At 47.5% G+C, this 10,735-nt stretch overlaps 1 protein-coding gene across 1 annotated transcript in view; it reads right to left on the bottom strand.

Annotated features, from left to right (window-relative positions):
- Positions 1-10,731, bottom strand: part of NT5M (5',3'-nucleotidase, mitochondrial) — a gene marked incomplete at its 5' end in the record, with an annotated part of 32,923 nt that extends 22,192 nt beyond the window's left edge. The window contains 2 exons of the mRNA XM_040452925.1: positions 6,969-7,069; positions 10,540-10,731. Of these exons, the coding sequence (XP_040308859.1) occupies positions 6,969-7,069; positions 10,540-10,731 (293 nt within the window). The remainder of the gene's footprint in view (positions 1-6,968; positions 7,070-10,539) is intronic.
- Between the last annotated feature and the right edge of the window lie 4 nt (positions 10,732-10,735).

Here is a 10,735-nt window from a genome sequence, read left to right as displayed (position 1 = left end):
AAAAAAAAAAAAAAAAAAAAACAGGTGTGAGCACAACTAAACTTATCCTTATAAATGAGTGGTGCTAAGTAGTCCCCCTAGGATGTCAAATACTTGTTTTGGCAAACACTGCTACCGTTTCATACATGTTTGAAGTTACACGTATTATAATGACAACTATGGGGAAAAGATCTGTATGCAAGAAAACTCCAGCAAAAACACCAAAATATAAGTGGTTGTTTCAACGTGATGAGGTTCTAAATGACTTTTTATCCTATATTTTAATTTTCCAAATTAACCATTGTTTTTTTTTTTTTATTTTTTTTTCAACGTTTTTTATTTATTTTTGGGACAGAGAGAGACAGAGCATGAACGGGGGAGGGGCAGAGAGAGAGGGAGACACAGAATCGGAAACAGGCTCCAGGCTCTGAGCGGTCAGCACAGAGCCCGACGCGGGGCTTGAACTCACGGACCGCGAGATCGTGACCTGGCTGAAGTCGGACGCTTAACCGACTGCGCCACCCAGGCGCCCCACCATTGTTTTTTTTAAAACAAACATTTTTCAGCCTTCTCTTAGGGACTGACCTTTGAAGCCAATTATAATCCCGATAGAAAGTGCTCATTGCTTTACACATCATGAGTTCCTTTTATTCATCACATACTAAAATCCATCATATTCTACGGGTGCCTGGGTGGCTCAGTCGATTAAGCGTCCAGCTCTGGATTTCAGCTCAGGTCATGATCTCATGGGTTTGTGAGTTCGAGCCCCATGTTGGGCTCTGTGCTGGCAGCATGGAGCCTGCTTGGGATTCTCTCTCTCTCTCTCTCTCTCTCTCTCTCTCTCTCCCTCCGCCCCTCCCCTGCTCATTCTCTCTCTCTCTCAATAAATAAATAAACTTAAAGAAATCCATCATACTCTAAGCACTAGGGAGATTCAGCTATGACTCATTCATTTGCCGGCAGTGACTCCAAATCAGTTTTGGCTATTTTCACACGTCAAATGCCCCTTTCAAGGATAAGTCATGCTGACTAATGGCACTTTATATGGAATATACTATGCTGGTTGTTCTGGGGGAACATCTGCAGGAAGAATAGCATTTAAGTATCACTTAGTGTGTATCAAATTTAAATACAGAGCACAGACAAGAGGTGGGTGGGGGGATGGCTGAAACAGATAAAGGGGATTAAGAGTGCACTCACTATGATGAGCACTGAGTAATGTACATGATTGTTGAATCATTATATGGTACACTTGAAACTAACGTAACACTGTATGCTAACTATATTTCAATAAAAATTGTTTTTAGATGCATATGGAGGGGCGCCTGGGTGGCTCAGTCTCTTGATTTTGGATCGGGTCATGATACCAGGATCGTGAGATCAAGCCCCATGTCGGGCTCAGCACTGAGGGTGGAACCTGCTTAAGATTCTCTCTGGGCGCCGGTGTGGCTCAGTCATTTAGGCGTCCAACTTCAGCTCAGGTCATGATCTCACGGTTTGTGAGTTCGAGCCCCCTGTCGGGCTCTGTGCTGACAGCTTGGACCCTGGAGTCTGTTTCGGATTCTGCATTTCCCTCTCTCTCTCTCTGCTCCTCCCCTGTTTGTGGTCTGTCTGTCTGTCTGTCTCTCTCTCTCAAAAATAAATAACCATTAAAATTTTTTGAAAAAAGGATTCTCTGTCTCCCTTTGCCCTTCCTCTGCTCGTGCTCCCTCTAAAATTAAAAAAATAATAATAAAATAAAAATGCATATGGCTTTGATCCAGCTGGTCCACTCTTGCACAGAAATACTTGCATGTGTACTCATTGTAGCCCTGATAAACAAGGAGCAATGAGAACCAACTTAAATGTCTATATGGAACGCATTAAATACATGATGGAATATGTATACAATAAAACACGATGCAGTAGTTACAAAGAATAAGATAGTCCGATAGTGTTGTTGGGGAAAGGTAGCTAACACATATTCTCAAGTACAAAAGAGAAAGCAATAGAATAATATAGAAGACCCCATCCTATTTTATAAACAACAACTATTCTGTGAATGTTTATTCAGCAAATACCTCAGCCTGTACCCTGAGCCAGGTAGCACCCTAGGGACCAGGAATATAGCTCCCTGACCCCAGGGAGCTGACATTTGAGAGAGGAAGGGACAACACAGACACACAACATCAGCTTAGAGAACATACCCGGGGGGGATGGGGGGGAATAGCTGGGTGGGGACAGTGGCCTCTTTAGCTACAGCAGCATGGCCACTTTGAAGAGGGGACACGAAAGCGACTCAGAGCTAAAGGATTAAAATCAACGTGGCCACCCCAAGTTCTAGCAGGGAAATATTCCAAGAGGGTATGTTAAGAGTTCTGTAAGATCAGAAACAAGCTTGGTGCATCCCCGGGGCAGAAAATAAGCCAGCGTGCCTGGAGCAGGTGAAAAGAGGTTGGAGGGCGACACAGCGGGTAGCAGACCACCTCACGGGCCCGGCGGACTTAGGGTGGGAAGCCAAGAGGGAGAGGGGGAGGGGCAGAGAGGGAGGCAGACAGAGAATCCAAAGCAGGCTCCACACTGACAGCACAGGGCCCTACGCGGGGTTCGAACGCACAAACTGTGAGATCGTGACCTGAGCAGAAGTCAGACGCTTAACCGACTGAGCCACCCAGGTGCCCCCCAAGAGGTAGTTTTAAGAGGGGACCAACATCATCAGAATGTGGTTTAAAAATATCTCTCTGGCTGCTGGGTAGAACATACAAATTTATATACAGATAAACCTGTATTTGTAAACCATACAAATATGTACATAAATGCATTTTAAAAGGTCTGTAAGCATACACCCCAAATTGTTAACGAGGATAGAAAGAGTGGGGTTGAGGGAGATGTACATGGGAGAGTGGAGAAAATGGGCAACTCACATTTTTTCACATATGTACACACTGCATTTTTAATAAGAATATACTCATGTATTACTGAAAAATAATAGTAATAGTAATAATAATAATAATAATAATAATAATAATAATAAAGGGTAGGGGCACCTGGGTGGCTCAGTCAGTTGAGCGTCCGACTTTGGCTCAGGTCACAATCTCGAGGTTTGTGAGTTCAAGCCCCGCTTCGGGCTCTCTGCTGTCAGCACAGAGCCTGCTTTGGATCCTCTGTCCCCCTCTCTCTCTGCCCCTCCCCTGCCAAAAAATAAAAATAAACACTAAGAAAAAAAGGGTAGTTGCCACTGAAGATAGTCCAAGGAAGCACAGCCCCTGCTCAGTGCTGGTGGAGGAAGGACACAGCATGCCAGGAAGGCTGTTTTAGGACAGTGGGCAGATAAAGTATTTGCTCACTGTTCCCCTCCTACCTGACACCCCCTTGCCGTCTGCACCTGCCAGATCCCTTTTCATTTTTCAAGATGACAGCTCAAGTGTCGCCACCTCCTCTGGGGAGTATTAGCCCCTGCCTTCTGTATTCATACATCTACTACACCACTTCTAGAACTATGTTCTAGTCATCTGTTTACTAGTGAACTCTTTGAAGGCAAGATCTCTGACCTACTTCTGTATCTGCAGCATCTTCTAGGAAGCCTAGCATGTAGCAGATGCCTGACAAATATTCCTTAAGTAACATTTTAAACCTTGGCCTCTGTCTACTTCGGTACTAGATACAAAGCTATCCACTTAGTTACTGACTAGATCCCTCTCTCTCTCTGTCCAAACTTTGGGCACTGACTGACCTTAGGAATCTACCCTGTTAGGAGCCAAATGGAAGTACAAGACCTGTGGTATGGTCTAGACTCGCATTTTCACAAAAGCGTTAACAGGGAAGCTGTGGGGGGAAAAGTGTTCTAGGCTAGAATACATATGAAGAATGCTATATCCTCTGCTACCCCAGTGAAGGGTCATGATGCACACACCAGCAATCTGGAAGCCCTTAGAAGTCTGATCTTAATCCAATGCCTCCCATACTGTTTTGGTTAAAGAATACTTTTTTGTTGCGTATCTATTAAATCTTGCAGGATAGTAACCACAGCAGCTAACATCTACTGAGCACTTACGATGTGCCAGGAGCTATATATACTGAGGACTTTCTCATAACCCTCCTTCTACACTTGAAGAAACTGAGACCCAGAAAGCTTAATAATTTGCCCAACATCTGAAAGTTAGATTCGGGAAAAGCCCGGATGTGAGCCTGGGCAGCCCAACTCCAGTTAGGATATAGCCTTAACCACTATGCTATCTAGCACCCCAGAATACAGTTGGCTGAATGCGGTCCAGGAAACGCTGATCCAAACCCAAATAGAATTTTGAACAGCTTCAGTGCAGATACGCATACACTTTGCCCCTCTAGGCTCTTCCTGCAGGTGGAAGAAGTCATACAACAGTATTCCACCATAAATCAAGTTCAACTCATAAACCAGAATGAAACACAGTACTCTGCAGGACCTGACTCAAGTCTAAAACTAAACTGCCAACCAAATGAGTCTGAAAAACTCTAACTCAAAGTTCTAATGGTGGAACTTTGAACACTGATGATTTGGGGAGGCATTTATATGGCACAGTAAAGACCAAATCATACCTTATGTTTGATTGGTCATGCAGGCTGGTAAATTCAAGCAAAACTGTGACCAATAAAAGTTTATGCAAGTCTAGAAATAAATCTTAAACACTTATGGTCAGTTGATATTTGTCAAGGAAGCCAAGACCATTCAATAGAAGGAAAAAAGAGTCTTTTCAACAAATGGTTCTGAGAACTGGATTTTCACTGACAAAAGATTGAGGTGGGACCCCTTCCTTACACTTTATGCAAAAATTAACTCAAAATGGATCAAAGACCTACATGGAAGAGCTAAAACTATAAAGTTCTTAGAAGAAAACACAGGAGCAAGTCTTTGTGACCTTGGCTAAGGCAAATGATACTTAGACACGACAGCAAAAACACAGGGGCAAAAGAGAAAAGCAGGTAAAGTGAACTATATCTAAATAAAAACTTTGGGTTTCAAAGGACACCACCAAGAAAGTAAAGCAACAATCCACATGGGATGAGAGGATATATTTGCAAATCATATATCCGATAAGGGACTTGTTATCTAAAATAAAGAACTCTCAAAAATTAGCAATAAAAAAGATCGATAACCCAATTGAAAAAAAGTAGGAAAGGATCTGAACAAACATTTCTCCAAAAAGGATAAACATACGGTTAAAAATCACGCAAGAAGATGCTCAAAGCATAAGCCCTCAGAGAAATGGCAAATCAAAAGGACGATGAGATATCTCTTCACACCCACTAGGACGGCTACAATAAAAAAGACCACACGGGGAGCCTGAGTGGCTCGGTTGGTTATAAGTATTCAACTTTGCATCTCAGCTCAGGTCTTGATCTCAGAGCATGAGTTCAAGCCCTGCACTGGGCTCTATGCTGTGTGTGAAGCCTCCTTTAAAAAAAAAAAAAAAAAAAAACAAAGCCCACAAGTGTTAGAAAGGGTGTGATGGAATCCTCCTCCATTGCTAACGGGAATGTCAAATGGTACTGTCACTTCGGAAAAGTTTGGCAGTCCCCAAAATGTTACACATGGATTTACCGCAAGACCCAGCAATTCTGCTCCTAGGTATATATACACCTAAGAAAAATGAAAACATATGACCACAAAAAAAAACAAAACTTGGGGCGCCTGGGTGGCTCAGTCGGTTGGGCGGCCGACTTCGGCTCAGGTCATGATCTCGCGGTCTGTGAGTTCGAGCCCCACGTCGGGCTCTGTGCTGACAGCTCGGAGCCTGGAGCCTGTTTCAGATTCTGTGTCTCCCTCTCTCTGACCCTCCCCCGTTCATGCTCTGTCTCTCTCTGTCTCAAAAATAAATAAACTTTCAAAAAACAAAACAAAAAAAACCCAAAACTTGTACATGAGTGTCCATGGCAGTATTATTCTTAATACCTAAAAAGCAGAAACCACCCAAGTGTCTACTAACTGATGGACAGATGAACAAAACGTGGCATATCCGTACCGTGGAATATTACCCAGCCATGAAGTACTGATTTGTGCTAGGAAGCAGATGAAGCCTGAAAACACAAGACGGCATAAAAGAAGCCAATCACAAAAGACCACACAGTGTATGTACATGAAGTGCACATGAAATGTCTCGCACGGGCAAATCTACAGAGACTTAGAGTAGACGGTGGCTGCCTAGGGTTGCAAGGGAATGAGAAGAAGGGGTGGTGACTGCTGATGGGTTTAGGGTTTCTCTTGGGGGTGATGAAAGTGTTCTGAAGTTGACCATGGTCATGAGTGCACAACTCTGCGAACACACCCGTTGAATTAGACACTTTAAATGGCTGTACGGCACGCGAACTACATCTCAGGATGGCTTTTGTGTTTTCTGTTTTAAGTCCTCAGGGAAGGCCATCATCTGTAACTGCTGATGGATTTTAGTGGGTGGTTATGGAGCGGGAGCTTCAGCTCACAGAAGCAACTGCTCCACCAGAAGCAAACAGAAACACCTCACACAATACTGCTTCCTCACCACCTTTCTCATTAGGTCTCCCGTTAGGCCCCTTCGTACCCCCTACTCTGTTCCTTTTCAGCACTGATCACAGCCCGTGATTATCTCTGCTTGTGAGATTCTTTAACGTCAGCACCCACTCTCCGGCAGGGCTGTGAGCTCCAAGACGGCGGGACGATGTGTTGTTTGTCTCTGTATCACTGGTGTCCAGGAGCATCTAACAGAGTCGGTTCTCAGATATTTGCTGAATACGGGCTCATCCAGCACCCAGTCACCCAGGTCCCATTAGACTCAATATTTTCTCCTGTTACTGGATCAAAACACCTTACTAGCCTACAGGCCGAGTGTGTGTCACTCAGGGTGTTACCATGTCCAGGGCTGAAGAAACAAGCATGGAGGCCTGTGCAGGGACGAGGGAGAGAGAAGGCAGGGCGGCAGAGGGTGGGGGCAGCAGGGGAGAAGGGAAGGCGCCGGCAGGGGGAAGGCGCAAATACTCAGGTGGGAAGACAAACTTACTTTTCTAGGTTGGCCATCTGCTTCACAGCTTCCACAGCCCCCGGGAGAGGCTCCAGGTCAAGAAAGAAATTTTCCGATTCCCATATGCTAATGGCCTTCTCCTAAGAAGACGAGAGAGAAACATGCGACTTACAGGGTACTCAGCACCTTGCCTCACCACAAGGACGGCACAGCTGGGAAGAGCTGCTGACAATAAGAGTGTGAGCCTTCCACGCTCCCCTTACCCCCCAACACACACACACACACACACACACAAGGACACATCCCAGGGGGAGGGCAGGTCACATGGAGTATGTGTGTTCCAGCCCCTCTCCAGGGGCTCCGACTTCAGCAAGGATCCAGCAGAGACCAGCTAAGGTGTCAGGGGCCATGAATTCTGAAGCCTGCTCTGCTAGAGGCACGGCTAGGGCCACCTGGGACCCAAAGTAGGTCATGAATCATATGCACTTGCTTGATTCGAACGGCCAGAGGCATTGTAGAGGCTCTGAGGGTGGACCAGGTCTTGCCATGGCACTAGAGTCCTTGAATTCAAGAGCTGGAGGAACTTAGAGATTTTTCAGCGCACCTCTGTGCAGTGTAGGTTAAGGGGGGGCTGGTGGAGAGCAGGTGGAAGGCCAGTTGAGCAGAACTCCAGGCTCCTCACTCATACCAACTACGACAGCCCTTTTGTCTGCTTTGTGCACTGATATGTCAGTAAGTACTTTGTGTAAAACGTATTCTGCAGCTTTTAAAGTTTGAAAGCCGTGGGGCGCCTGTATGGCTCAGTCGGTTGAGCGGCCGACTTCGGCCCAGGTCATGATCTCACGGTTCGTGAGTTCGAGCCCCACGTCGGGCTCTGTGCTGACAGCTCAGAGCCTGGAGCCTGCTTCGGATTCTGTGTCTCCCTCTCTCTCTGCCCCTCCCCCGCTCATGCTCTGTCTCTCTCTCTCTCTCTCTGTCAAAAATAAACATTAAAAAAATTGTTAAAAAAATTAAATAAAGTTTGAAGGCCAAAAATCCAGACCTGCATCTGTCATACGAGAAAATCAAGGCTCTGAATAGGGAAGGGTTTTTCTGAAATGTCACCCGGCAGAACGGTGGCATTGCTGAGAGCTGAACACCACCTCCCAAGTCCCAGGCTAGAAGTTTCTACCTCGTGTTACGGGGCCAAAACCAAGTCTGCAGAATGCCACAGTTCTCCAGGCCTGGGACAAGGGGAAGGAAGACAGACCCAGGCCTCTGAGGAGCAGTAACCTGAACCCCATGTGTGTGGTGCAGCAAGGGTCTCTGCCAGGCCAGAGGCCACACGCTCCAGAACCACCGTGTCATACGGGCGGGGAGAACCCTGAGATCACACTGGCCATATTCTTGCAAACTGTGTGGGATTAAGCAAACGAGTAACTCTTGCTAATGTCTGTTCTCTCTTGTTTGAGCCTCACATCCCACAAGGGGCAAGAATTGCTATCCTTGGCTTACTGATAAGGAAACTGACGTTTACAGAGGATTTCTTTTTCAAGGCCACTTATGGGTGATACTGTCAGAACATGACTTACGGCTTCTGACTCACACAGAGGCAGCATAGGCTGGTGGAAAGCACACTCGACAGAGGGGTAAGAGGTCCTGGCCCCTTACTGCGTGACCCCGGGCTAACCACCTCACCTCAGTAATCGCGTCCCAGCCACCTCTCCCTCCTTCCATCACTAACTGGGCTCTGAAACCCTGGTCAAGGCACTTCCTGTCTCTGGGCTCAGTTCCTCAACTGTTCTGACCACGCGGGATTCCAAGTCAGTTAAAATGAGCACTGCCTTCCACCTCAGCCCCGGTGACCCCTCAGAGCACCATGGAGACCAAAGGGGATACAGATAGAGCAGTGTTTTGTAAAGCAGATGGGCCTACATAATTAAGCTGGGTTGACTGATTGGTTGTCTTTAACTGTAGATGCTGGGCCAGCTCAGCCCAGGTGAGACCCGGGGATGTCCTGCTATGAGCTGTGCTGGGGATAAAGGGCATGTGTTCATTTATTAAAATCCCATTTCCTGCAATGTTCCCAGAAGCAGAACTCAGCATGTCACTCCCAGAACACCCCTTCCTTCGTGTCCCAGGAGCTCTGTTCCTTTGCCTCGTCCTTAGAAAATGGTAATTCATCTCCTTAGTCCTGGGGCCTGCACACTTGTACAAAGGACTACAAAAACCACTGTCCTTTCCAGGATCGGGGACAGGCTTTATTTTATTGCCCTAATACACTTCTGGAAGGAAACAAGGTGCCCAGACTGTCAATACCGTGCACCGTCTATAAACGAACACACACACAGAGCAGGGGGGTATGTTACTGAGGCCGCAAAAAAATTACTAGGGTATTCTCTCCACTTCGAAGTTGGTAATCAGCCATTAGAGCTGGGAGGAGTGAGCACACAGAACTCTGGGAAAGTCACCTTCTGAAGTGCATGGTGTTAAGAGGGACATGGTGCTTGATTTTCTTTTCAACCTGCCTCTCAACAAACCAATTATTGTCAAGTAACCTTTTCTAAGTCGAAAGAAAAGTTACTTGTTAGAGCAGGACAGAGAAGAGGACTTTGGGGTGGCGAAAGCTAAATGTGCTTGGGAGGCAGACGGACTTGGGTTCCAATCCTGGCTGAGCCCCTTACTGGCTATATGACTTGGGACAAGTTTCCTCGCCTGCATGATAAGAGATATAATGTCTATCTCACATGGGAGATAATGCAGTCAACCTACGGATACAAAATAGGCTCTAATAATACCATCAGCATCAGCATCATCAAACTTCTGGTGACCTAGGTGACCCTAGGTGGCCAATCAAGGGATGCCAGAAAACATCCAGCCTCTTTAAGCGGGCAAGGCAAAATCCTGTTCCTTTCACCAAACAGTTTAAGCTCACAAACCAAGCCATCTGTCTATAAACGTGCCTGGATATTTCCCCTCCATGCATCGCGGACTCAGAGAGCAGAGCACATCAGGAGTCAGGGGGATGTGGCGGGCTCAGGTTCAGCAGGGCCACCAGAGCAAGGGGATAAACCAAGGAGTTGATCCCACCCCATCTTGACCACTGACGCATTGTGTGATGTGCAGCGCTGCACTTCTCTGGACCTCAAATACCACTGGGAGCTAATGCATTCATGGAAAAGGGCAAAAAAAAAAAAGAATGGTAAAGACACTCAGCAAATTCGCGAGGACGAAGAAGTGGGCACGTGACTGTGGCAGGGGTCAAAGAGGACTTCACCTGTAACGTTTATCTCATTTAAAAAATTAAAAGACTCGTGGCCAAATGCACCAAAACTTAAGAAGTCTGCTGAAGACAGTATATTACGCTTCCTACTCTCCTCGCTTTTCAGAGGACAGCCACCAGCTCCTGCGCGCCTCGGTCCTCCCCAGGCCCCCCTTTCACACGAGGACTACCCCGAGGCTCGGGGCGATGACCCACCCAAGGTCACGCGGGCTCCCGGCCCAGGACCGGGAAGGAGGGCCTCAGTCCCGCCGAGCTGGGCTAGGGGCCCCGGAGCGGGAACGGCGGCCCCGCGCGGCGGCGCCGAGCGGGGCCGGGGCGGGGAGCGGGGGGGGGGGGGGGGGTGCTCACGCTCAGGCCGGGCTGCAGGCGGCCGTACTGCTCCGACAACCAGAAGCCGCGCCGGTCCTCCAGCGCGACGTAGGGCTGGTCGGGGAACCGCGCGCGGAACTTCCTGAGGAAGCCGCCCTCGAAGTCGGCCAGCACGCCGTCCATGTCCACCAGCACCCGCAGGGAGCGGCCGCCCGCCCGGCCCGCCGGCCCGCCC

The sequence above is a fragment of the Herpailurus yagouaroundi genome, unplaced genomic scaffold (assembly GCF_014898765.1).
Source record: "Herpailurus yagouaroundi ecotype Mexico unplaced genomic scaffold, PumYag 208, whole genome shotgun sequence".
Classification (NCBI taxonomy): Eukaryota; Metazoa; Chordata; class Mammalia; order Carnivora; family Felidae; genus Herpailurus; species Herpailurus yagouaroundi.
The sequence above is the reverse complement of the archived record's forward strand: the minus strand, read 5'-3'. Positions and strand labels throughout refer to the sequence as shown.